Source organism: Erigeron canadensis, chromosome 6, assembly GCF_010389155.1.
Source record: "Erigeron canadensis isolate Cc75 chromosome 6, C_canadensis_v1, whole genome shotgun sequence".
In the NCBI taxonomy this organism is placed as follows: Eukaryota; Viridiplantae; Streptophyta; class Magnoliopsida; order Asterales; family Asteraceae; genus Erigeron; species Erigeron canadensis.
This window is the reverse complement of record NC_057766.1, coordinates 33778813-33806047: the sequence shown is the minus strand read 5'-3', so window position 1 is coordinate 33806047 and position 27235 is coordinate 33778813. Positions and strand designations below refer to the sequence as shown.

General features: G+C 33.8%; 3 protein-coding genes across 5 annotated transcripts; 1 reads left to right on the top strand and 2 right to left on the bottom strand.

Moving 5' to 3' along the window:
* The first annotated feature begins 13139 nt into the window (after window positions 1–13139).
* On the top strand, window positions 13140–17871 carry LOC122603266 (phosphoglucan phosphatase LSF1, chloroplastic). Its single transcript, XM_043775933.1, has 10 exons — window positions 13140–13607; window positions 13847–13953; window positions 15151–15607; window positions 15700–15771; window positions 16032–16153; window positions 16261–16476; window positions 16650–16755; window positions 16844–16953; window positions 17090–17234; window positions 17376–17871. The coding sequence occupies exons 1-10, from the start codon at window positions 13314–13316 to the stop codon at window positions 17493–17495; spliced, it is 1749 nt and encodes a 582-aa protein (XP_043631868.1). The 5' UTR covers window positions 13140–13313; the 3' UTR covers window positions 17496–17871.
* Window positions 17872–18296: 425 nt separating this feature from the next.
* On the bottom strand, window positions 18297–21015 carry LOC122603446 (protease Do-like 1, chloroplastic). Of its 2 annotated transcripts, none has more exons than XM_043776150.1 (8): window positions 20574–21015; window positions 20360–20482; window positions 19667–19847; window positions 19538–19575; window positions 19238–19436; window positions 19002–19154; window positions 18635–18769; window positions 18297–18522 (listed from the first exon to the last, which is right to left on the bottom strand). In XM_043776150.1, the coding sequence occupies exons 1-8, from the start codon at window positions 20948–20950 to the stop codon at window positions 18445–18447; spliced, it is 1284 nt and encodes a 427-aa protein (XP_043632085.1). In that variant the 5' UTR covers window positions 20951–21015; the 3' UTR covers window positions 18297–18444. The 2 variants fall into 2 exon arrangements, with proteins under 2 accessions (XP_043632085.1, XP_043632086.1); XM_043776151.1 differs by having other exon boundaries at window positions 19676–19847; window positions 20574–21013.
* A 1146-nt stretch (window positions 21016–22161) lies between these two features.
* Window positions 22162–26230, bottom strand: LOC122603806. Of its 2 annotated transcripts, none has more exons than XM_043776622.1 (14): window positions 25994–26230; window positions 24844–24988; window positions 24672–24739; window positions 24537–24590; window positions 24227–24310; window positions 24047–24132; window positions 23886–23966; window positions 23667–23797; window positions 23517–23558; window positions 23366–23442; window positions 23197–23287; window positions 23037–23118; window positions 22620–22692; window positions 22162–22546 (listed from the first exon to the last, which is right to left on the bottom strand). In XM_043776622.1, exons 1-14 carry the CDS (start codon window positions 26092–26094, stop codon window positions 22378–22380), a joined length of 1284 nt encoding a protein of 427 aa, XP_043632557.1. In that variant the 5' UTR covers window positions 26095–26230; the 3' UTR covers window positions 22162–22377. The 2 variants fall into 2 exon arrangements, with proteins under 2 accessions (XP_043632557.1, XP_043632558.1); XM_043776623.1 differs by having other exon boundaries at window positions 24844–25227; window positions 25994–26065.
* Between the last annotated feature and the right edge of the window lie 1005 nt (window positions 26231–27235).

The following is a 27235-nucleotide window of genomic DNA, read 5'->3' as shown; positions in this document are numbered from 1 at the left end:
CATATTTGATGATTTTTCAAAAACATTAAAACTTTAATAAATAAATAACCAGTACAATTTTGTTGAAACATTTGTAAACCGTCTAATTAAAAATGATTACGTCATTGATAAGTTTATTTAAAATATATATTTATTTAAGGTCAAAACCACGTTAGATTTACTTATGCGCATTACGGGGTTTCAATTATTGTGATTACATTTATTATTAATGATGTGTCATTATATATGTTACTTAAAAATTTAACATATGAAATACATATTTATTTAAAATCAATACTACAAATGATTCTAAAAATTTATACTAACGAATACATATATTTTATAGGTGCAATAAACCAAAAATCAAAAATGAAAAAAAAAATTGATGAAAGTTTTCAATATTTTAATTAAAAACATCTAAGAAAAAAAGTGTGAGAAAAACTAAATAGTGGTACATAATGATTCAGATATGACGCCGAAAAAGTTGCAATATATTAGTTGTAAACTCAAAGGGAAAACTAGGAGGAAAACCACTAAGTAACCCGTGTTTAAAAACCAAAACGAAGTGCGATGTGGCAAAATCCGATTAGTGATTTATTATATGTGCGGCGGACGAATAGTAATTCGCCACGTAGGCAAATAGGTGCTTCTACCTAAAAGAGTTAGTAAACTACCTCCGGTCGAAGCAACGGTTGTTGTTGGGTGGATTTGGAATGGCTATATCTTTTGCTGTTAGCAGGCAGGTATTTATCATGTGTACTGTTCATGATTTCACTCCTATTAATATAAGGATATAATTTTATTAACAGAAAATTGCGACACTAGTCAAATTTTATTGTGATTGTACCAAAAAAACCAAGTTTTTTCTAATTATCACAAAATAGTCATATAAATCGCAATAACTGGACAAAACCGCATAAAGAACCTTAAAATCGCTACGAGATCTCCAAAACGCTACGAGATCTTCAAAATCGCTACGAGATTTTGTAAAATCACAATATGTTGACTTTGACTTTTTTTTGGGTGCAAAATCGCAATGTGTTTTTGTAACACTCGTCATTTAAAAACATGGATTTCCAAAAACTTTCGCCTAACGGCGTCAAAAGAAAGCGGAAGGAAACTTTAAAAGTCCAAACCAACAAAATCTGTTTGGTTTATTCATTAAATAGTGTTACTAGCCATATCATTAAAATAAGTTCAAATGGAAACCTATCGGTTGCCCAACATTAAACAACCGACTACATTATCAATACAAGTCATTTTTATCTAAACATAAAGAAAATGTCTAAAGCGAGCAGCCACTATAGGTAAACTATAGCCAGCTTCAAGATCATCTACCCATGCCTCACGTCTTCTCACATCTACCTGCCCACTAATGTTGGACCTGAGGGAACAACACATTTTAAAAGAGCAAGTGTTAGCTAAGTAAGATAACACATAAGTTATAAAACGTTTGTCCATTTAAAACATTATATAAAAGTCATAATTACATCGTCAAGGCACATATCACATCAATGCATCACATCATCCATAACATATCACCGCATCAAACATCATCATCATAGGTTGAATCACCTAACTGTGCCTAATCATCTTTTACTTTACATATAACATATAAGCATCATCGTATAGTGTGACATAAGTCACTTACATTAGGCGTGACATAAGTTACTCATCACATATAAGGTGTAAGTTTGTGTGTAGGTGGTCATAAGACCTAACAGGGAACCTCACACCCGACTGGATGGATAAGCTTTTCAGCGGTCCATCAGTGTCGTTAAGGAATGACAAGCCAATCCAGGAGTAGTCCGTATGTTCAAAGACATTGGTGGGTAATCACTCCACCCGGAGATACTCAAACCACGTAATTACGTTGCAAGGAGCCACCCAAGCAACCATATACGCACTCACCGGGCAAGGGCAAGTACGGGTTAAGCTTAACACTTTCATATCATATACGAGCTCGGTTTTCATCACATATAGTTTAGGTGTCCACGTTACCTAAACATCATCACATATCATCTTTTACGTTTGGGCCCTTAAACGTGCACGTGTCATGGCAACTTAATAAGTCTAGTGAACTAGATGAACAAGCCATGTAATCATGCACATTTCACATATCATCATCATACATCACATTTCATAGCATTTCATTTCATATCATCACATCGCATACATTGTTACATCACGTACATCATCATATATCATTGCATATCGTATATCATTACAACATTGCATAACATTTATCATCTTAGATCGTACATCATTTCATATCATATCATCTATTAAGCATACATAACATCTCATAGCAATACGTATCATTGGGGTAGCATTTCAGGCTTTTATATGCATCTACATAGCCCATATCACCTCCCGTATAATCCCGAATACCCATAAGCAAACAAGATACCATTTGGGATGTTATTATATGAAAACTATGTTTTTGTTGAACCCTCAGCGTGTCAAAGTAGTGTATCTTACCTCAATAGAGTGCACAAGAAATGATAACTTAAGTTACCGAGCTTTGCAAGTATTCCGACTACCTATAATCATTAAACGACATTATGAGCTAATAAAATACCCACTTACTTATGGTCATAACTCAGGTCTCGATACCTATAAACATGACCCACGACAAGACTTGATGCATTGGAGGTTCGATTAATGCTTTAGAACTTACATAACTCGACAGATCATGGAAATCACTCACTAAATTAACCTTTTTGTAAACTTGACATCATCCTTAACTTTAAAAAGCATTACCATTAGAAAGTAGACTTTCCCACGATTCCGTGGATATCTTATTTGTCAAAAACGGAGTTACGGTTCAAAAGTCATGATCGTTTAAAAATGTTAACAAAATCAGTCCCTAACGGGAGTTACGAAAACTTTAACGGGAGTTACAGGCATAACGGGAGTTACGAAAATTTGTAACGGGAATTACAGTGGAGGTGTTATCGCAGTTACCTAGGTAACGGGAGTTACACAACCGTAACGGGAGTTACGACGACCAGTCGTGAAAAACAACCCCAAAACCTAACCAAACACATCTCAAACGACTTTAACACATCTCCAGGTCTTATGAACATCAAATACACTTAAAATAAGACTAAAATCACTCATTGAAAACACCAATTAATCCTTGAATCATTTACCATCATTATACAACCGATTAATTACCCGAATGACTCGAAATTAATTAACGGATTGCAATTAAACCAACCCAAACCCCATGGCCTGGATTGAATACTCATCTATGACTCATAAGATCAAATTTCAAGGAGAATATTACCTATTTTACCTGTAGATTATAAAAAGGATGCAAAAGGCTTGATCAACACACCCGAAAACGCATGAAGTCGCACAAGAATTGATCAAGGAGAGGAGGGACAACCTAGGGCTTGAAGGATGTGTTTTTGGAACTGAATAATGACAGGGATTAGGGTCTAATTACCCCTAAACCTACTGTAGACACTTTTCTAAACTTACATTCAAGCCCCTTCACTTCACATCTTTACATCTAAGGCTTAAACAACCTAACGGGAATACCTACTAACACTTTAATCACAATTAATCATCATAAACACATTAACACATGAATCATTAAGGCTTTAAAACCTTACACATAATGCACATTAATCACACATAAACATTAAATCTCTTAGAGACTTAACGGACACGTTGTGTTGACTTAACAACTCAAGTCAACCGTTAATTAAAAGTTCGGGATGTTACAGTTTTGCTGTAAAACCACAATCATACACCGTCTTTGGGTGAAGAGAGGAAGACAACAACATGGAGTCGTTGTAAAGAACATGATCATACAAGGTTGAATTGTGGTGCAACCATGTTATCACAAACATCTTTTCCTCCATCGAGATAGTATGGATTTTCATCAAAATCAAAATCAGAAGGGAAATCAAAATTGACTTAACACCCTTCTCCTTTCTAGTATGTTTAATAGTATTTGAAGCTTTGTATTCATGGACTATGTAATAAATTAGTATGTTTAAAAAATATATAAAATCTAAATAATCGAAACAAAACACATTGCGATTTTGCCAAAAAAAAAAGAAAGTAGTCAAAGTCAACATATTGCGATTTTGCAAAATCTCGTAGCGATTTTGAAGATCTCGTAACGATTTTAAGGTTCTTTATTCGATTTTGTCAAGTTATTGTGATTTATATGACTATTTTGGGATAATTCGTAAAAGCTTGGTTATTTTGGTACAATCGCAAAAAAATTTGGTCATTGTCATGATTTTCTCCTTTTTTTAAATGATCACTAGTATATACAGCTAGAAGTAATAATAGTTAGCCGATCGACGGTTTTGGGTTATCAAAGACTCAAACATATATAACTGTCTACTTTTAATTTATATATATATATTTTTTGAAAAGTAATTGTGTAAATCTAATTGTTTGTAAAAGTTTTTAGCAATTCACTAAACTTACGTCTATTTCTTGATAAAAGGTATCATAATAATATCTATGCTTTTAGAATTTAAATATAAAACTTTCCTAAATATTAGACTAATGAGAGGGTTCAGATCCCTCTTAAGATTATGAGTTTTTCTTGAAATAGCGCAACTTGACAATTGCGGTTGGGGATCTGACCAGATCTGAGCTATTTACTATGGGTCAACACCAATAGAGTTTTGGATTTCATAATCTGAAATTTGTTGACCACTGAAAAAGTAAGGGTTTTGCTAAACGAAATCATAAGGGTTTTCGTTAAGCTGCATTAAATAGTTGTACATTTACATATGGAAACGTACAATCTTTTTATGGACCTTAAGTGAAGCCTAATGGCTTTATTTAATATTTTCCAAAAAAGTATACGCTTCACAATTTATATTTCATATTTATATCCGTCTATCATAATTATAATTCTCTATAAAATTATACTCGTATCTACTAACAGTAGTGATATATAAGTCGTCACTTGTATAAATAAAAAAATTCAAAGAGTCTGGGATCATGAAATGAGAAAGACCCGCACCAATTTTAATGGTTTACTTGTCACATCATCTCATATGCCTTTATATATCATCTTTTTCATTACTTTGAAACTTGACTATGTAAACTATGTTAAAAAGTGATTCGTTAATTAGTGATTATTTTATTGACATGTTTGTAATAAAAGACAATCTATATTATAAAAATGAACTCGAACACATGTTTATATGGATTTTTATTGTTATAAAAAGAACTCAATCATATTAACTATAAATTAAGGACCCATTTACATAATTAAGTGCACGAAGCAACGACAATTATATTAGGCTAAACGGAACGGGGAGGTAGGATGGGCGATAAACGCAAATTTCGCCGGTAGGTCGCCTGCTAAACCACCCCCAACAGGTGATATGCATAGCAAGCGATTCATATGGGGTGTCAAGATTGTGTTGACTAATTCACTTTAATCTCACAAAAGTCATATTTGGTACACATAATTTTGTTTTTTAGTAAAAAGAAAGAAACTTAATTGTCACATGACTCAAAAGCTACCCACTTTCCAGTCAATTCTATTCCTCTTTTTTTTCGCAGGCAACCCCCAATAATCAGGATGCCACATGGCGCAACGTGATGCTAGTAGCCCAACTCCTAGCAATTCCACTCAGGATAACCTTACATTCTAGTATTCTACATCTAACTTCTTTATGTTGTTTATATTTAGAAGTAAACATAGTTTTACTTGGTTTATATATATAATGCTAAATAATGCAGGGAAATATATCCAAATTGCCTAGTTGTTGATCAAACATGGGCACAAACATAGTGTACGTAATGCCTGTTGATGGCTTAACTCGGTACCAAGTGATACTAACTTACTAAGAGATACGAGTAACGTTTTTCATTCGTATGTTCAATTCTTGTCTAGTTGCCATCCTCCAAGTTAAACTTAACGAGCACCATGATTTACAACAAAACTAGCTAGCGTGCAATATCTATACAGGACGATCCTCACAGCTCATAGCATGCATCATCGGTATATCATGTATTTGCAATGTGCAAGTGGATTAAAGGGCAAAAAGTTTTTGATGGGTACATATGTAGTTGCATCATTTGCCGATTGGTGTGAATCAACAATTAGGTCATATTCATGTATTAGTAAAAGAATAAGCTTAAGGATATTCATTATGCGTAATTGCGTAGTGCTTACTCAATTGAGGATCATCATAGAAACATTTGTCCTTAATTAATGGTGCTTTTTCCCTCTTGTTCTGTTATGAATGAGATTATGTTATGTTTTGGCAAATCCTTGTAAATTGATACATGTGATTATGTGTGATAAAGATGCAACATGAATTTCATAAAGGACGCCGTTAATCAATATAGACCTCATAGAGCTTGATTTTGGCCTAGCTAGATGTTAAAAGGTTGCATATATAACTCGGGGGAAAAAAAAACCCCTCAAATATACACGTAAAGAATCAAATTTGAGCAGAGAACACAATTAAAAATGAGAAAGACATACAATGTTTATTATCTGATGATCGAGCACTAGTATAATTAGCCTATTGAACTTTAAGTTAGCTTCATGAAATACTTGCTTTTCAAAGGAGATGTCCATTCAACATCAAAAGAGGTATGGTACAAAAACATGAGACTTAATGAGGAAAAGAACCTTTGTATGACTTATTGAATAAAGTTTCTATCTGAGTAAAGTATTACCTTAATTAAATAGTCTTCCCTAATCATGTCCAACATAAGTATGAATTATGTTTCATTGTGCTTAAATTAAATACCAAAAACTATAACAAAAGGGTGGATTGGTACCCGGACAAATGGGTGGTGGCGGATGAAGCAGCTGGCCATTATTGTGATTGATTAATATTGATACATGAAAGAAAACGATGCATGGTTTCACTTTTTTGGCTTTTCTTGGCTTGAAAATAACTTTTGAGACATTGTGCGACTTTCTTAAGCAAAAATCATTATATATTAATAACTGTGGGACCTTTTATTTTCAATAGTCAAACTTTCTTCAAAAGTTACCTATTAGGGTGGAGGAAGACACAAGTACCCAATCTCTCATCAAATCAAAACTTTTCTACTCACAATTACTTAATTCTATTCAATTCTTACCCAAATCACTGACAATATATACCCAATTCTTATCCAATTTCATTTTTTTTTCTAATTTTTTTTCTACATAAATATATTACTAACTTAAAACATTTTATTAAAAACTTAAATAAACATTACACAACACTTAAAAAAACAATACATAACATTTTAAATAAACACTACATAATAACTACAGGGACTAAAAATGTTAAAATTGAAAGTTTATAATATAACACATACATGTTTACAAAATTCTGAAACTACAAGGACTGATCTTGGTAATTTTTGAAAGTGTTTATCTTCTCCAAACCCAACAATCGGTTACATAGCCCGAATTGATACCCAAAATCTTCTGCCCGATCGATACCCGATAGGTGGGGGTGGTGTAGCCGATCGGGTATCGCGTACCCAAAGCTCTACCCGACATGTATTTCCTCCTACCTTAAGAAAACTTTAAACTTCCATTGCAAAACAAAAATTTCTTTTGAGGGTGTGTAAATATTGTTTTAGTTATTAGTATATAAACGTTTTCTTTGCATATTTTTAAGAAAGGGGATGATATTTGTATCATTTTTTTTAATTTTCTTACCACAACATACAAATATTATTATAGACTGTACAAGTATTAACTACACAAATATAGTAAAATAATTAAATAGTTTAGTACTAATATCAATTCTCTTTTAAAAAATGTGATTCATAAGCAGTTTATCATCATTTGTTATAAGCTAGTAAAATTTTATCAATAATTGATGGCCCTTTCTCACGAGTAATTCTTAATTACGAGTCATGAGTTTGTAATTTCATATACGTATAACCAATTAATGGATTATGGATCGACTTTAAAACGAATTATGTGTTGCTTGCTGCATTCTCAAGTTTATCATTTCTTCATTTCTAAAATTAAAAGTTTAAAACTAAACAACTGTACTATTTATAATTTTATATGGTATGATGGCGGGCTAATACGCTACTAGTAAATGGGCTCGATCCATAGTTTCCAACTGAAGTAAGGTCTATCAACACATGGGCTGGGGACTGGGGCAGTAAGTTAGTAACTACTTAGTCGTACGTACTTACTCTTTTATTATATTAAAACACAATTGCTCTAATAACCTATCAACCAATCATATCTCTTGATATCTAAAAGTTGACTTTTATTTTCAATTTTACTTTAATTTACACCTTTTTGTTTTCCATCATAAATTTTCACTTTTTACCCAATAATTTTAATGTAATAAATAAATTATACGAGTAATAGCTAATATATATATCCAATAGAATAATTGCTAATATTTATCCAATTAAAAATAATAACTAATTAAATAATAACTAATATATATCCAATAGTATGTTTAATCATATAAATATAAAATTAATTAATTAAAAATAAATAAAATTAATGTAAATATATTAAGATTTTAAGAGTAACAACTTCGATTAGTATATTTTTAAAGAAATTTTAATATAAACTCAAAGTGTTGCTATATAGATCAATGTTTTATTACTCAAAATAATATATTAAGTTCCAAACTATAAATTAACATCTAATATTAATAACTTTGTAAGCCCCGTGTATTAGACACGGGTTTAAAATCTAGTTACATAGTATTACATTAAAGATTGTTTAGCCATGTGTGTTGGGCGATAGTGACTTAAGGATATGGGAACCTAAAAAAATTTATACCTCATTTATATATGATTTTACTAAATTTTAGACTCTTGTCCGCCACTGGACACGGACTTACGATATTATCAATATTAGATTTTTATACATTTAAGTCAAAAAAGATTATATTTTGAAGATGTAGGTTCCAAGTGTTATACTTTGCAAGTTGTTGTACAATAATCACACGTTTGTCGCTGCCATTATTAGCTGAAACATATTGATGCAATTGTTTGCCGTAGTCATTCTACAAGGTACATGCTACAATAGTTCTCTTATTATAGAATATTTTGAAACCAATTATACTCATAATGTGATATTATCATAATGTGATATTTTCCTCGACCCTTTAGACACAAAACATTGTATTTCGTAGAATCGGGTTTGCTATTCAAAAGGGAGTAGTCGCGCAACTTGTTGTTCGACTACCTGCCATTGTAATGTAATGATCTTCTGTAGTTTATGTTAAATCAAGAAAACAAAATTAACATAAAAATAAAAAAATTAAGAATTAAAATATAAAAAACATACCTGTGATACTGTAATTGACATTCAAGTATATGTCTTTAATCATGATGTTGACCCATAACATGAATATGTTTATTTTCAATCACATATCATATGATAATTAGATAACAATTAGGTTTGCTTTCATATTCTTTGATAACAATTAGGACTTTTAATTTGAGTTATGTAAACAAATTTAAAAGAATATATACTTCCAGAACATTGAAAATATATATTGTATTTCTATCTTTGAAATAATTTGTTGTAAACAATATTTCATATTTTGAAATATTTTTTTATTAGATAAATGATTACAAATTTTAAAAAATTCATCTTGGCTAAAAATAAATATAAATTAAATACTAAAAGGTAAAAAGTGTAAATTATTGTTGGAAAACAAAAAATTATAAATTAATGAGACTTTTTCTACAAATATTAATATAAAATAATATTATAATAATATATTTGGATAATGATTATTGGGATTTTAAATTTATAGTTAATTTAAGTGATGACATAAGCGAGAGCCAATTTTATGAAATTGTGCGATTTGATTTGTTAATAAGTCATTAGTTCAACTGTTTTATATTAAGATTAAGATTAAGAGTAAGAATAAGATAAGATTAAGATTTATATGTTAAATTTATTTAGGCGTTCGTATATGTATGAAATTCAAGGTCATTAGATTTATTCTTTATCAAAAAGTGACTTATCATATCTTTCATGTTGGTTAAACTACCGTTATATATATATACTAGGTTTTTTCTCCGCGCGTTGCGCGAATTGTTATAAGTTGGGATTTTGACATACTTGTTTTAATTAAAAATTTAGCTGTTGGCAATAACGATATTTTTATGCGTATTTATTTCTTTTCCAGCAAAGCATTCGATTCATACTTTAGATAATGTGTGTTTACGTCTCTACTGGTATACCAAGATCAAGCAAATATTTAATTCGTGATTTTGAATATAAACATGTTACAAACGTAAATATAAATGTTTAACTAAAAGGTTGCAGGTAAATATATAACTGCGTCCACACTTGCCAACAATGAGAAAAATGAATAATTACTCATCATTGTCATTTTATGATATGCATTTTTTAGAATTCATCTTTCATGATTCATGATACCGTTTGATATTATTTTATTTTATAACTTATGGCCTCTTATTTTTTTTAGTCGTATAAACCTAGATAAAAAAACACAATAAACAAAATAAATTAAAAAGATACGATATATAAAATATGTTTCAAAACTTGTCATCTGACATATATTTAAGACCCAAACCCTTACCCTTGAATTAAGTAACTTATGTTTGATATCTTCAAGCATGATTATGGATTTGCCTATCTTCCTGAAAATTTAAAAGAGTCCAAATATATAATAAATGTTAAATAAGCATTATAGTTTAATTCGTTAATCAATTAATAATACAAAGTAAAATAATAATGCATGAAAGAAAATACAGGGCAACAATTGATGAGAAAAAAGTGGAAAACATATATTTCATACTATTGTAGATTTATTAACAAGATAAAAGTCACATAAATAATTAAATAAGAGTTATAAAACAAATCATATAAACCGTTATTGTCCAAGGCAAAGTGGAGCCAATGATCAATCTCTAGAATATAAACTGTATTAATGATTCCGCAAGTAATGAAATGTTAATCGTATCTACTTGTTTCAAGAAGATAGTAGCCTTAGGTTTCTTATTGTGAGCAACTACTTCAAGGATTAATTATATATATATATATCTTCATAGTTCAAACATATACTTCTTAACAGGAAAATTAATTCATAAGCATGAGTAAAAAACGACAATAAATGAGCTAATCATATAATGATTGAGCAATGGTATTATTCGGCTAAATCAATATCAATATGTATTATGTATAGCGGCAATGTCGAGTATAAACCATGCACGTCCCATTTGAGATATCAACATATTTACCTAAAATACAAAGTTTTTTTTCTTATTATTATACGAATAATAAGGATAAAAAATATATGGAGATTTTTTACTTATACATAATAAAGATTTCTTTCTATGATGTATATATAGAAATAAATTTAATATTGTCAAAAAAGTTTATGAAGATGCCACATAGGATAAATCTTACGTGGCAATTTTTTAAAATAGTTTTGAGTTTAAAATTGTCTTAGAAGTCTAAGATTCCTACTGTTTTAATAATTATATATATAATATAGGGTGAAGATCCTGGAAGAAGGGGTGTTAAGGAGAGAAGGGAGAGAAGGTCCTATTGACCAATCAGAACGCGACATGTGTCTAAATAAAAAAAAAAGCGCGGTGGCAATTTCGTAAATAATTTGAAGTTTTGTGAAGCTTGGTCAGCTTCAACTCTTAGTGGGTTGGGTCAGCCTGAGTTGGATCAACTTAGTTTGGGTTAGCTTATGGTCTGGGTGAGTTTTGGTCAGCTTGGGGTCTGGTGAGGTTAGGTCAGCTTGGGGTTGGGTCTGGGTCAGTTTGGGTCAGCTTGGGGTTGGGTCTGGGTCAGTTTGGGGTCTGGGTCAGGGTTGGGTCAGCTTGACACACAATCTACACAAATGTAGATTATGGATTTTTGGACAGCTTGGGTCCTGGGTTGGGTCAGCTTGGGTTCTGGGTTGGGTCAGCTTGGGTTAGCTTGGGGTCTGGTCAGGTTGGGTCTGCTTGGGGTTGGGTTAGCTTGACACAATTTACACATAATCTACACAAATATAGATTAATCTACACAAATGTAGATTATGGGTTTTGGGTCAGCTTAGGTTCTGGGTTGGGTCAGCTTGGGGTCTGGTCAGGTTGGGTCAGCTTGGAGTTGGGTTAGCTGGGCACAATTTACACATAATCTACACAAATGTAGATTATGGGTTTTGGGTCAGCTTGGGTCACGTTGGGTCAGCTTCGGGTCTGTGTCAGGTTGCATCAGCTTGGGTTCTGGGTCAGGTTGGGTCAGGTTGGGTCAGCTTGGGGTTTGGTCAGGTTAGGTCAGCTTGGGGTTTGGTCAGGTTAGGTTAGCTTGGGGTTGGGTTAGCTTGACATAATTTACATAAATGTAGATTATGGGTTTTGGGTCAGCTTGGGTCAGCTTCGGGTCTGTGTTGGGTTGAATCAGCTTGGGTTCTGGGTCAGGTTGGGTTAGGTTGGGGTTGGGTTGGGTCAGCTTGGGGTTGGGTTGAGTTAGCTTGGGGTTGACCAAGTTGACTAACCAAGCTGACCCAGAACCTGGGCTGACCAAACTGACCCAAGCTGACCACCCAAGCTGACCCAGAACCCAGGTTGACCAAAAGTTTGATTTATTTACAAAAATGCTACCGCGCAATTTTTTTTAAAAACGACGTGTCATACTCTGATTGGTTAATATAACCTTCTCTCCATTATCTCCTTAACACACCTTCTTATTTGATCTCTCTCCTATTTATATATATATATGGTAAAGTTATTTTAAGAACCTTTTTTATAAAAAGCTTTGAGAATTTTTCAAATCAAGCCCAACCGATAAAAAGTTGTGAATTAATCGTAAATATTTGGAATCTCAATATACATTAAAATTTAAAAGTTATTTGCAGAATACATTACTTAAAGTTGTTTCAAAAGGAAAACTCAAAGTTGACCTAACATTAATGAAATCCCCCGTTACAACCTATCTAGATGAATAGGTTTGCTATTCGTAGTTATAAACATAAAAGTTATTTTTATATTCAATATTTTACTTTGTTACATAACAATCAGGAATTTTTATTAATAATAATAGAATCCAAAATCTCAAACTGGAAGGTATCGAGACGAAAGGAAAAAGAAACAAGTTTTTAGTGGAATCGGGTCCCTCAAGAAGTAGTTCACGTGGACTTGACTAAAAAAAAAAAGTCAAACTAATTGACTGAGGGACTTGTTGATACTCCGTATGTGGCTTGTCTTTCTTCCCGAATTATCCAGCCACCTGCAACACCTCCTGCTCGCATCTCAATAATAATAATAAAAAAAATAGATAAAAAAAAACTGTATCTATACATTCTCCAACCATTTTTGATCATTATTTCATCTAATTATTATATAAATAAAGTAAATTCCTTCTGTATATAATCATGTCTCTGGTTCACGTCATTTCCCACCATTTTTCAACTTCCAGAAGCTTCTCATTAGATCACACATCAATCCACACTTCATTCTACGGAAAACGTATTTTTTACAACAATGTATTCTCGCCGGTGGTGAACAGAACACCAAAAAGACATGTGGTATTACTATCGTCGTCGTCGTCAAAGTCAAGGTTTAAGATGAATTTGAATGAATATATGGTGACTTTAGAGAAACCGTTAGGTATTCGTTTCGCTTTGTCTTTAGATGGCAACATTTTAGTTCATTCCATGAAGAAAGGGGTCAGTCTCAGTTTACTCTTTCATTTACTTTCTTACATTTTCATCATTTTATTTCCTTAGTATATATATTATTATTATATATACAGTATTATTATATTATGTGATGTGATTGCGTATCCGACTTTCAAATATTGTTATCGTGCGAAAAGTGGAATGATATCCATTTGACAAAACATACTATACATTTTCGACTAGAGTTAATACCTTTTTAAGGACTGGACCCTTTTACTAATGTGTAGGGAAATGCCGAGAAATCAAGGATAATTATGGTTGGGGATACTTTGAAGAAAGCGAGTGGATCTTCTGGGGATGGACTTATTGAGATTAAGGACTTCAGTGACGCAGAGTACTACTACTACCACTACTTTGCATATATAATCTATATCTATAATTAGTACTATATATGTCGCAATTAGGATAATGTTTTAAATTTTGAACATTCTTTTACCTTTTAGGAACAATAGTTATGTAATATTGTATAACCATCTCCACATACAGTATATTTTCACCTAATAGGAATGTGCTGTGTTGCTCTATTTTCCAATCTTACACTGTCACCTTCATCAACAGCAATTACTTACTAGAAACCTTTGGAAACCGGGAGAAAAAAGGGAAGAAACACATTGAAAAGTATCCTTTTTTATTGGCTTTGTGCTGGTACAAGGCTCTGTATAAAGTAGTTACCCCTTTACCGTTTTAAGATTTAAGACTGCCAATGAAAATGAGACACTATCACTATCTCTTTTCTACCAAAAATGTGACATCAACCTCTATCCCTCTGTCTTTTATTACCACCGCTGGAAAAGCAAGAAACTGCAAGAACCTACTCACACCTGCTGTATTGTGCGGGTACCATGCTAGTTTTGATATATTGTTTCAGTTGGCCTTACATTTTAACTTAACTTATGACTACATGCTAGAGTTTTACATGTCCACACCCATGCTACAACTACATGAAATACTATTAGTACAAGATTAGGAACAATAATAGCATAAACTTAGAATGGTAAATAAAGTTAAAGAACATACATCCCTAATGTATATTGACATGCATGATGGATACTACTAGTCTACTATAAAGATTAGAAATTGAAAGGAATCTTAGATTTCCTTGGAGGACTTATAACAGCATTGCCATTATATGTTTTGATGTATGTATATACCCTTGATATCGGTAAGAAGCTAATATTAGTGGTCATAATTATGACTTAATGAATGAATCTGTTGTATGCTTCAAGGATTGGTAGTTTTTTATCCACTTTTGGCTGTGAATATCGTCCAATGGGCCTAGATATGACAATGTGGCTCTTCAAAATCATATTACCAGTGGCTTATTGAACAGATTTGAGATATGGTCCAATTGGGCAACATATGACATGTAGCTAATTTAACAGATTCAAAAGTGAAACTTCTTACAATATAGTACTTTGACGAAATAGAATTTATGTAAAAAAGAATCTCCGCAATCAAAATAAAATTTCAAAGGCCAACTATACTCATCCAGTCATCCTTAGAGCTTAATTGTTTGTATTGGTTATTGCAGGAAGATGATGTTAGAGAAATCAGGACTTTGTAGTCTTGTTCTTGAAAGACCTTTCTCCCCTTTTCCGATTCAACATCTGCATCACAAAAGTGATCTAGATGTCCAATTTAATAGAGGCCGGGTTCCTATAGCCACCTGGAACAGAACAGCATTGACATCAAGTTTGAGAACATCTTTTGAGGGCAGTGGGAATTCAGGCTTTGTCATGTTCACCCCAAGATTTTCTACTCCGAAAGGGTGGAATCTTCTGATTAACCAAAATGGACAATCTCGTGGCAGAATAAAGAAAAACATTCCAGAGGAACCGTTTACTCAACTTGTCACCATTTTCTCTGAAGAACAGTCAGGAGACGATTGGTCACATGGAAGCTTCCCACTTGATGAGTATATTAAATCATTAGATCGTGCTAAAGGAGAACTTTATTATGACCATTCTCTTGGTATGCGTTATAGCAAGGTGAGATGTCCAGAGTAATTTCCGGTTTATATCTGTCTGGGTAGCTTTTTATGATGTAAAATGCTAAATGATATGTACTTGTTATCTTACAGATTACGGATCAAATGTATGTAGGGTCATGTATACAAAACGAAGCTGATATAGAGACTTTAGCTAATGTTTCGGTGAGTGCTATAAAGCTATTCATTATAGTTGGCATTCCAAATTTTCCTTCCAAATGCTGAGTTGCATCATTATAGATAACGGTTTCTATACTTTGTATAAGGTCATAACAAATGAGTCTAACCCTAAGGTCTATTTGAGAAAGGGGGACTGTCATAGAGCACGTAAATTAACAGATTTTGTAATCTTTGTATAATTTGATTCATAGATCATGTATCTGCCTTATTAGCGTACTGATACGAAATGCAAATTTTTGGTCTAGGGAGTCACTGCTATTCTAAATTTCCAAGGTGGAGTTGAAGCAGAAAACTGGGAGATTGATTCAAAATCTATCAACGAGGCATGCCAACAAAATAATATTCTTATGATTAACTATCCAATAAGGTAATTTAAAGTTGTTTTGTTTAGGTAATTTGAAGTTTTTATTAGGGGCATGTTTGCATTCATTTGTCTTTTCATGCTAATCAGCATCCCTGATCTTTGCATTGCAGGAAAGGAGACTCATTTGACATGAGGGGCAAACTTCCATTCTGTGTGGGACTTCTTTTACGGTTGCTAAAAAAGAACTATTGTGTTTATGTTACTTGTACCACTGGTTTCGATCGATCTCCTGCCTGTGTAATTGCATACCTCCATTGGATGACTGATACTTCTCTTCATGCTGCCTACAACTATGTAGCTAGCTTGCATACTTGCCACCCTGACAGGTTTGAGTTTATATTTGTGCAAGTGATGTGTTAGAGAACAAAGCCTAGAAGTAGCTGGTACTAGAATTTGGTTAGACTAAAATCAACAATAGCAAACGGCACTTAATTATGTATAATCTTCTCTCAGTTCGTAAACAGAAGTTTGATCAGCATGTATCCAATATCTATTGTAGACCAGCAATTGCATGGGCAACATGGGATCTCATATCTCTGGCGGAAAATGGCAAACATGATGGACCTGCAACCCACTCTGTGACATTTGTGTGGAATGGGCATGAGGTTCTAATTGAGACTCTCTTTTCAATACAATATAACATGCTTAGACTACGTGATGATTCTATTTGTGCTAATACATCTTGTTTTACAGGGAGAGAATGTAGAATTGATTGGAGATTTTAGTAATTGGAAAGAACCAATTAAAGCTACTCACAAGGGAGGCCCAAGATATGAAGCCGAAGTTCGGCTTGCACAAGGAAAGTAAGTTCTTCACATTCGCATTTAAGCATAAAACATACAATTTGATTTTGAATTTTGATTTTGCTAATACTTCATGCTTTCTAGCTGACCAAAATTTTCAAAACATGCAATTTGATTAGATTTTTGATACCGCCAGGTATTACTACAAGTTCATAGTCAATGGGGATTGGAGGCATTCAACATCCTCGCCCACTGAAAGGGATGACCGGGGAAACGTTAATAATATACTCGAGATTGGTGACACTGCAAGGGTGCGCCCTTCTATTCAACAACCAAAAAGGGTACATCAAATTATTTTGCATTCTTAATTTAGAATATCCAAAACAATGGTACCATCCATGTTTATATTCATTGTTTGTTTATTATGATATACATACTGATGCTAATGTCCATCTTCTTATGCCCATTATATTTGGTTTTAGGATGCGAATATCGTGAAAGTGATTGAGAGACCATTGACAGAAAATGAGAGATTTATGTTAGCAAAAGCAGCTCGATGTATTGCATTCTCAGTCTGTCCTATAAGGCTGGCTCCCAAATAGTTTCACATCTACCACACCATACAATTGCTTTAAAACAATTATTGACCACCATCAACAGACTTCGCCAGTTGAGTTGCCACATGCAAGTCATCATAATATCAGTGTGCCACTTATGGAGAATACTGCACATCACTTTAGGTTAGTGTTTGCTTCAGGCTCAATATCTTTCAAGATAATGGCATCTTTGGCATGTGACCTATTCCCCGATTCAGATGATTTACCTTTAATTGTCAATAGCCCTCTGGTTGATTTGTGTCTAATCTCTCTTCTGGTTATGTTGTCAATATGTAGATCAAGTTTAATTTAATATATATAGACTTGATATACATGTATGGAATCTCATTTTTCTACAAGTTATGTTAAATTGTTTTTGCCATCCCCTTTTTTGGTATTTCTAATTCATTCTGACTAACTTGAGCAATTAATCTTCCTTTCTCTACTAGTCCTGAATTAGTATTTGTAATACTTATTGACAACCTTTGATTTCATCACATCAATTACATCAACCATTTTTATTAAATGAAATGTTAGGGTATATATGGATGTACTAAGTTCTTACAGTCCTGCAGTTTTGATAAAATAACATCATTTCTTGTACTATTATTAATTGCAAACTATGTGAGAAGTTGCATGTTACCTGTTACGTCTAAGATTAAAATAGAGCAACCTGATACTGCCTCCTTAATTATTGGGATTCAAGATACGATAAGCATAAGAACTAGATCCTATCATCCAACACAGGATGTATAAAAAGATGTCAAAGAAAAGATTCATGAAGTTTTTCTTGTACCTAATTAGATATGAAGTAAATATAACATTGCATTCAGATATGACCTCATGGTCGCAGAACAAATGATTTTCAGTTACACCAATACGAGTCCAATAATAAACCCATACATCTGTTTATAAGTACGAATAATTTCACAACCCAACCTCATTCAAAGATATATCATGTTTCATCGGGCTTCGGTTCAAGTACCACAGGTATCTTTTGTACATGGTCACCGCGCAGTACCTCAACCGTTACCTGCCAGTTTATCGTCAATTCCTATAAGCATTTCTAATTTTGTATATGAAAAATCACTAGTACATATTCTCTTCTATTTACTAATTTTATATGTAGGAGTTGTTGAACTTACAGTTTCACCCACTTTGCATTGGTCAAGAATTCTGTATAAATCACTTCCATTAGTAACCTTTTTGCCATTTACAGATGTTATAATATCACCCAATATGAGTCTGCCAAAATTGTCACGTTTTGTTGATAGCATGCCCTGCAGATTCAAATTATACAGATTACTTGAACTAACAAATCCATTATTTTAAAGGCTAATAATGACGCCAATTCACCCACATTTACAAATCGTCGACAATGGGACTAAACCCACCAGATATTGGTTGAAGTGTGAAGGGTCATCTCACATACCATTAGGACTAAGGCCCTTTGGTAATGAATTTATGCACTCTATTGGTAATGAACTAAGGATAAATAGGAAATAAATTTACCGCTTTTCCTGCTGGACCATTTGGAGGAGCATCCAAGACTAGCACCCCACTGACTCCTAGTTGTTCTGTCGACTGATCAGGTGCAAATTTGATTCCTAAAATGGGCCTTGTAACTTTCCCAAATCGAACCAACTGGTCAACAATTCCCCCCACCTTGCAAAAGTAATCAAAGTAAATGTCTTTAAGGGCCATAATTGAGAATTTGAGAAAATTGAACTTAGAGTTGCATAACTCACTGTATCGACTGGAATGGAAAAACCAACACCAGATGATGCACCAGATGGAGAGTATATAGCTGTATTTATACCAATAAGGTTTCCCGAGCTATCAAGAAGTGGTCCTCCACTGTTACCGGGGTTGATTGCAGCATCTGTCTGAATAACATCTTGAATCGGACGCCCAGTTGCTGCAGAACTGATTTCTCTCCTTAGCCCACTATAAAAAAACAAATCAAGGTAGAGACCTTATCAACGGATCAAATCCCATCTAAAAGCCTTCCAAAAAATAGATAAAGGCTAATGGCACCAGTATTATACCTAATGACACCAGTTGTAAGTGTGTGATCAAGCCCAAACTGCAAAAAGAGTATCAATCGTCACATTAAGTCACCTACGGATTCTAAATGCAGATTATTTATAACACAAATACACGCAGACATTATCTACCACACTCACGGGGTTTCCAATAGCAAACACTTTTTGCCCAACAAGCAAGTCAGCCGACACGCCAATTGGTATTGGTCTTAATTTTTCTTGTGGTGCATCAATATGCAATACTGCGACATCCTTATCTTGGTCAAACCCAACAACTTTAGCCTCATAAGTTGTCTGGTCAGCAAGAGTTACCCTAAAACAAACATAGATCGGTTCAACCTTACCCGATTAAAAACAAAAGTCATGAATTCATTATATGCACTTCTAACAGAACTTAAATAAGTAACAACATAAATCCTTAAAACATAGACCTAATTTTTATTTTTTTTTGACCGGTGCGGATCGACTATCATAACGAGGGGCTAGACTATGTTGTCTTAACCGGGTCCACGCTAGAGAGCCCCTCACCCAATACCTAGTAGGAGGAAAACCCCCTAGTTATTTGCCCGAAGGCATGACATATAATAGAGGTAAACCGTGCCCCCTCAGGACTCGAACCCAGGTCTCCCAGAATACAAGGACTCGAACCCAGGTCTCCCAGAATACAAACCTTCACTGCAAGGACTTCCCTTTGCCATTGGGCCTATCAACCCAATGACAAAACATAGACCTTATAACTAGACCTTTTTGTCACAAGATTCTGCCTTAAATCTTAAACAATTCATTGAATGAAATGAACGGAAATACAAAAGGCAACCAACTAACCTTAGGTCAGATGCCCCGCGAATAACATGATAGTTAGTAACAACATGACCATTTCTGTCCCAAACAAAACCTGATCCAGAACCTTGAGGCACTTCCAATACATCCAGAGTAAATGCATCCTGCCTAAAAACAGATATCCGTAAAAAAAGGACAAGTAATTAATTAGCAAAATATAGACATTTATGTATGCATATACTTATATATCATATAGTACTTTGAGGCCAAGTTAGTGATGTAGACAACAGAAGGAGTGTTATCCTGGAACAGTCTAACAGTAGCTAGCTCATCAGTCTGCAACTTTCTAGGAGTAGCTACAACGAAAGCGGCAACTGGGTCGACATTGGTGGCGAATATCGAAACAGAAAGAGCTACTGAAGTTGAAAACAGTAAGCAGGATTCAAGAAACTTGGTGACAGGGGATCTTTGTGGCACTAGTAATTGGTGAGAACAGATAATATTATGATGAGTTTGTGGTCTGTGAAGAGAGATTGTTTTGGAGATGGAAAGTAGTTTTGTGGATGAAGAAGGAAGAGTTTGTGAAGATGGAGAGGTGCTGTAGAATGTGGAAAAGAGTGAGTGATTGGCAGCCATTGATGGATGGTTTGAGTTGGGTTCTAGACACTACTACAACTACTTCTGGTTTTCTGTTATTATTTGTTATTTTTTACTGTTTTTGCCGATTGTGTTTTGCAGGAAAGGGCGCGGTTAAATATTGACTACTTGTAAAGATAGTTATTTTATCCAGATTTATTAAACTATATACAGTGTATTCAAGACTATGAATAGCAAACTTCATCGGTGATCCACAAAATATTAGGGGAGTGTAGTTTTTATGTTTCAAAGCGAGTAGTTGAACAGTAAAACTTCTCAAAGGAATATCTTAACTTTATCACTTTATTTTAGAGTTTAGGGTGCTGAATTGTACCATGTCTGAAAAGTTATAGTGTGCATGAACTCAAGTAAACTTTGTATGCACAAATTTTTTAAAAATATTCAAATCATGTAACATGGTATTGGTATACGTGACAGCCCATATGAGCTGCCACGTGCAAGGTGTATTTTTTTTTTAACATACCACGTGTAAGATTTTGATTGGTCGGTCACAATAAGTTACATGATTTGAACATTTTTACTAAGTTTCGTGCATACAATAAAGTTTTACTTGAGTTCGTGCACACTATAACTTTTCATGCATAGTTAGTTACATTCTAGCGCACTTAACCCTTTATTTTATATAACTTTCATGAAACTAGAATTTTTATTTTTTTTTTAAAATGATACGGGTCAAATATCACAACGAAGGATACATACTATATTGTCTTAAATGGGTTCACACTAAAGAGCCCCTCACCCAACACGTCCTAATAAGAGAAAAATCCTTCTAATAATTCGCCTAATGGCACAAAAACATATTAGGGGAAAACTTCGTCATTCTAAGACATTAACCTAAGTCTTCCCAAATTCAAGCCCTTATGAAATGATTTCCTTACCATTGGACTGTTAACCCAATGGTTTTATGAAACTAGATAATAGTTGATGACTACTCATTACCAATGAAGCCTAGACCTACGTGTGAAGTTTAAATACGCTGGTTCGATTCTTCGGGGTGCCCAGATCAAAAGCTCATACAGAGTGAATCGATGGGTATCCAGGTGTGGTATTGAGGCTCCATTACCCTTTTTAATATCAAAAGCTTTTCAAATACTGTATATTATAGTACAAAAATCATCTTAAAAATTTAATTCCTTGAATTAAAAAAATCAAAAATATGTTTTCTATTATCGTTAAAGTGATACCAATCATTAAGGCAATCGATCCCTATTTTCCTTGTAATCATGAAAACCATCATATTCCCAAAGTGCTGCTCATCTTTTATAAATGTGCAACCATTGTCACTCCTAAGTATCAACACAATCAGAGACAAAATAAACCGTTACAAAACAACTACACTTCCTTTGAGAGCATCATCTTCTATTCTTCCCTAAAGTAAAAGCTCCTAATTAAGTAGAAGAAGATGATCATAAAATTCTACCCAAGGGTCTGAGTTCTCTGGGGACACCATCAAAGTTGCCGGAATCCACATTGGCTTGCAACATCGGCCTTGACCCAGTTTTCCATTGAATGCCTTCTGCTAAATGCTCCTTGTTTGGTGTTAGCATTACGAAATTTGGATCCGCCCTTTGATAACTGCGGGTACATCTTTCAGTTAGATAAGTTACACAATTTTCTAACCATAAACACTGTACCACTGAACACAAACCTTGCTTCTCTAACGTTGTCAATGCAAAGACCAAGCCCGTATGATGTCTTTCCAACCGTTCTATCTCTTACAGCTGCCAAAGTCAAAAAGATTATTTATATACTCAAACTAAGGTGGCAAATAAAATAGATCGAGTGAGTTGGATAACGGGTCAATACATGAACTTTCTTAGGTGTGTTTGATATGGTTAGGGTTGGGTTGAATAAAACAAATGGTATGTATTAGAATTACACTCTGAGCGGCTTTCAAGTTTCAACTTCTTCAACCCTTATCACTAACCTGTTACCATTTAAGACTTTTTTTTTTAATCTGACCCGTTTAAGATAAAACATTACCATATCAACCCACTTATAAGCAAGACGATCTGAATTTCCATCTCTACGTTTAAAGTTCTTAGACTAGTGACTCAAAAGTTACCTGACATGCTAAAAGTGAAAGAAGGTTTCCACCATGACTTGAAAGCTAAACACAATGATGAGCCAAGAGGCCCTGCTTTTGCCTAAAAGAGACATGAAAATAGTCAAATACTTGCAAATGTGATATGGCCAACATGTGGATTGACAAAATTCAAGACTACCTTGAGCATGATGTTCTTATTGGCTTGCCAAGATGCAGCAACCTGAAAGGTCGAATCTTGAATGTTGTTTGATGCCTTTTGATCATCGATTCTATCAAAAGATTTGAAATTTGAGATTGCTTACTCAATTCATAAGCGGAAAGATTTAACATTTCACAACCAAAATCACCTTGTTTGCAATTCGAATCCGAAGTCTATATAATTAGTAATTCCAACTACTTCATTCTCTTCAAGTGGATTCTTCACCTAACAATTGCAATAACTAGATTATATCAGCTTCAACATACAGATGCGTACACACTCACATATACAGAACTTACCCGTCTTTGGACAACCACATGCTGATAGAATGAAGCTATGAACTGCAGTACAAACATTAAAGGAAAAAAAATGAAAAATCAGCATTAGAGTACTTAGTAAAACTATAAAGAGAAAAATGGTTAGGCAATAAACATCAGCCAGTGGCAAACCTGGGAATTCTGTGCAAGTTCAAGACTGAAATTGAATGACGGGCTCAATGGGCTGCCAGTTCCAAGTCCATAGCCTATTGCATAATTCCAATTCTTCAGATTCTGATATCTGGCACTTTCCTTTGTTTCAACTTTCAACCCAACAAGAATGTGTCAAGATTTGAACTGTCACTACTTAAGCATGTAATAACTAAAATGGTGGTTCGAACGAGGGCTTACATTTAGGATCGTATTGCACTCCAGCAGTTAACCTTCCTATCTTGCTCACCAACCATGCAGATTTGGAAAATTCATCTCCCACTGCAATCAATAGATATAATCATTATTATTAGGGAATCTCCCAAACATTCTGCAACTAGGATCAGAAAGAACTTACTCACATGAATAGGGCATAAGTGTGGCTCCAACTGACAAATTTGATGACCCATATCTCAAACCAATCACCCCATAATCTTCCAAAGATACTCTGCTTGATCAATCAGTTTTGAGACAATAAAATCGAGATCAAGAAGGTTGAAAAGGGTAAATTCCTTAAATTTTCACGACAGAGATTAACAAACCTCTTCTTCTGAAGCACAGGTAATATACCAAATGCTCCGATTCCATATTCTGGAAAGTATGCACACGCCCTCATGAGTAAGATCCTGGACATGAAATTATAAACATAATTAAAAGTTGAGCAACCTTATCAGGGAAGAAAAAAGGAAAAAGTTGCTATTAACTGTAACACCTAAATTTTCAAGGTATTATTATGTTGCTAAAAGTAATATACTGAGCGCAGAAATGTCAAAATATCAATACAATGCGCGGTTATCTTTCTATATAAAATAATTATATTTATATTACATAAAAATAGGGCGTAACACTTACGGATCAGAAGTAGATACACATAGGTCACCAAAGGTGTGAGGATCATCAACATCACTGCAAGAAACATGACTTTTAGTTCAAAAAAAGAAGTAAAGAGTAATACAGAATGTGGTATTTAACTTTATAACTGAATACCTTTGCCAGCGAAATACTGCATTGCCGATAATTGTCTCCTCGGCCTTTGGGTCAAGAGGACCTGAAATCTAAACCAGAGCTAAGGATATTCAGCATATACAAATAGGTCATATGGATGTCACCTGCAAAAAAATATACATATTAAACAATGCAGTGGTGATTTGTAGGATACAGTAGCCATTAGATCGACATGAGGATCATCAGTAGGCTTAAGCAAAAGTTTAGTAGTAAAATGCCGGCCATCTTCAAAGTGATCATCAAAAAGGCATCTCAAAGCAAGCTTCCTGAACAAAATGTTATATGACGACTCTAACATCCTGCATCACAACATCCACATTGGACTCAGTTAATAATCAAGAATCTAATAACCCCAAGAGGTAGCCTTGTGATCAGGAGGATAGCTTTCGGACGAGGACTTCGTAAATATCGTCATGTTTCCTAATATGAGTGAACACTCTTCATAGCGGGCTGCTAAGACCACTCCCAACAACACCCACTTTACTTCATCAGCATTGCCACATTAGTGTCACATCAGCCATCTTAAACTGACATACTCCTGCCAACAACACCACTTCCATTCCTTCATTCATCACTTTATATATTTTTATAATTATCAAATAATTAAACACAACAATTTAAACAACACACATTTATGATATAAACATATCGTATTATTGGAAGATAAAACAGGGAAAAGTGATGAATGAATGTGTAACTATACTCGTAAAAAAAGTTCAAAATTTTTTTCCCCTAAAAAGTAAATGGTCATATATCCGCTTGAAATTTTTTGTATATTTTCTATTTGGACGCTCAGACCCACTCCCCCATGCACTGCCTCGTCGCGTATCCAGTTATCCGAGCATTCTAAACAGACGAGCCAAAGTAACACGGCCGTGCCAATGGTTCTAAAAACCGACGAGGCTTGTCAGTTAAGTGACACGGCCCGTTGGCAGTGGTGTAAGTCACTAAGTCAGTATATGGCATAAGCTCAACGGTCTTCCACAGTATTGTTTTTGGGACGGGCACGTGGACAGTTCAAAATTGTGGGCTATTTGGCTATCTGGGAATAATTATAATTTAATAGGGGGGCTTATTGTAAAGAGATTGTGGTAATGAATCATGATTAGCTTTATTAATGTTAATGATTCAAATCCCATAACTGACATCCAAGCTCAAGAGGTAAATGCCCCGAACCACGGGGAATCATGATGACCTTCAACAGTGTATGAAAGCTAACCCCAACACTCCATAAAGCTAGTATTTGATTTTAATAATACTGTATATATAAAAGTAGAAAATGGTGAGTAGGAGGAGGAGGAGACCTGGTGCGAGCGGCAAGGGGGGGAAAGTCAAAGAGGGGTGGCACCAGGACCACTGGGGGCGGGGGTTCTGTGCTCCAAACCCATGACAATATGTTACCCATCCTCTCTCTACAACACCTTTTTGTCTGTTTTTTTTCTTTCTAATTTTCTACCAATTTGATGTGATCATGTTTATAAGATAATAGTGACAATTAAATAAATTGATCGGGGAGTATAGGTAGGTTGGATGAGTGTTGCCGGTTGGATGTGTAACAGAATACTTTACTTTTGTTATTTTCTTTTTTATATAAAAAACGAAAATCTTTTTTCTTTTTAATACGGGTTACTAATTTTCCTCCACGTCGTTTTATGATTTTGTATAATGATTTTATTATTAAAAAGTTTTATATAATGTTTGTTGCGATATAAATCTAATAATTCAACTAACATAATAATTATATTATATAGTTAATAAATTTACTACATAAAAAAGACATTTTATTTGTAATATTATATAAAAAATAATTTTTATTCTTTAACTAAATGATTAATATTTTTATTAAACTTGTAAAGAGTTATTTCTATTTTATTTATATATGAAATCATAATTAAATAAAAAGTTTTTAAACGTGAAATATGGATTTACCACATTAAAAACTTTTTAATGATACTTATAAAAAACAATCTTGTTTTATTATATACTAGATTAAACTCATGATATTGGAAAATAAATCAGAACTACAATAAACTTCATAATAATAATGTAATCTATTATGTTAAATTTATCATATATTTATCCAATTATTTTAATTGTAATTTGACAACTGACAAAAGTTTAGATATAATGACATGGTTCGTTTATTGTACATGACTATTATACATAAGTTTTAACATTGTAACGCATACTTTGTTATTAATAAACGGACTATGATTTTTTATTTTTTTATAATGTTGAAACGTATCACACAATTAAATAATTAATTAAATCACCTAAGAGTTGAATAGATTAAGTTTATAACTAAAGCTCATCTTTGGTTCAAAAAGAAATGAGAAAGGTTTGGGCCAACCTACGCTAGAAGGCTGCCGCCGCTAGCAAGGGCTGGCCAGCGGGTTGATTTGGAAGGGCTTTTAGCCCGTGGCTGGTTCGAGAAAGAAGTGGTCAAATGTGACCTTTGGGGAGAGAAAGAAAGTGTCGTTGGAAGCATAAATGGAATAATAATAATAATAAAAAATCTCCTTTTTTTTATCTATATAAACACTTTA

What these genes read in the sequence shown, in the direction of transcription:
- LOC122603266 (XM_043775933.1), top strand. Translation starts at nt 13,314, where the DNA reads ATGTCTCTGGTTCACGTCATTTCCCACCATTTTTCAACTTCCAGAAGC. An exon ending in TTCATTCCATGAAGAAAGGG is followed by an intron (nt 13,608 to 13,846) that starts GTCAGTCTCAGT and finishes ACTAATGTGTAG; the next exon opens with GGAAATGCCGAGAAATCAAG. An exon ending in AGACTTTAGCTAATGTTTCG is followed by an intron (nt 15,772 to 16,031) that starts GTGAGTGCTATA and finishes TTTTTGGTCTAG; the next exon opens with GGAGTCACTGCTATTCTAAA.
- LOC122603446 (XM_043776150.1), bottom strand. Translation starts at nt 20,950, where the DNA reads ATGGCTGCCAATCACTCACTCTTTTCCACATTCTACAGCACCTCTCCA. An exon ending in CGCGGGGCATCTGACCTAAG is followed by an intron (nt 19,848 to 20,359) that starts GTTAGTTGGTTG and finishes TGTTTGTTTTAG; the next exon opens with GGTAACTCTTGCTGACCAGA. An exon ending in ATGGTCCAGCAGGAAAAGCG is followed by an intron (nt 18,770 to 19,001) that starts GTAAATTTATTT and finishes TTGAATCTGCAG; the next exon opens with GGCATGCTATCAACAAAACG.
- LOC122603806 (XM_043776622.1), bottom strand. Translation starts at nt 26,094, where the DNA reads ATGGGTAACATATTGTCATGGGTTTGGAGCACAGAACCCCCGCCCCCA. An exon ending in AACTTGCACAGAATTCCCAG is followed by an intron (nt 23,559 to 23,666) that starts GTTTGCCACTGG and finishes TTTGTACTGCAG; the next exon opens with TTCATAGCTTCATTCTATCA. An exon ending in GGATTCGAATTGCAAACAAG is followed by an intron (nt 23,288 to 23,365) that starts GTGATTTTGGTT and finishes ATCTTTTGATAG; the next exon opens with AATCGATGATCAAAAGGCAT.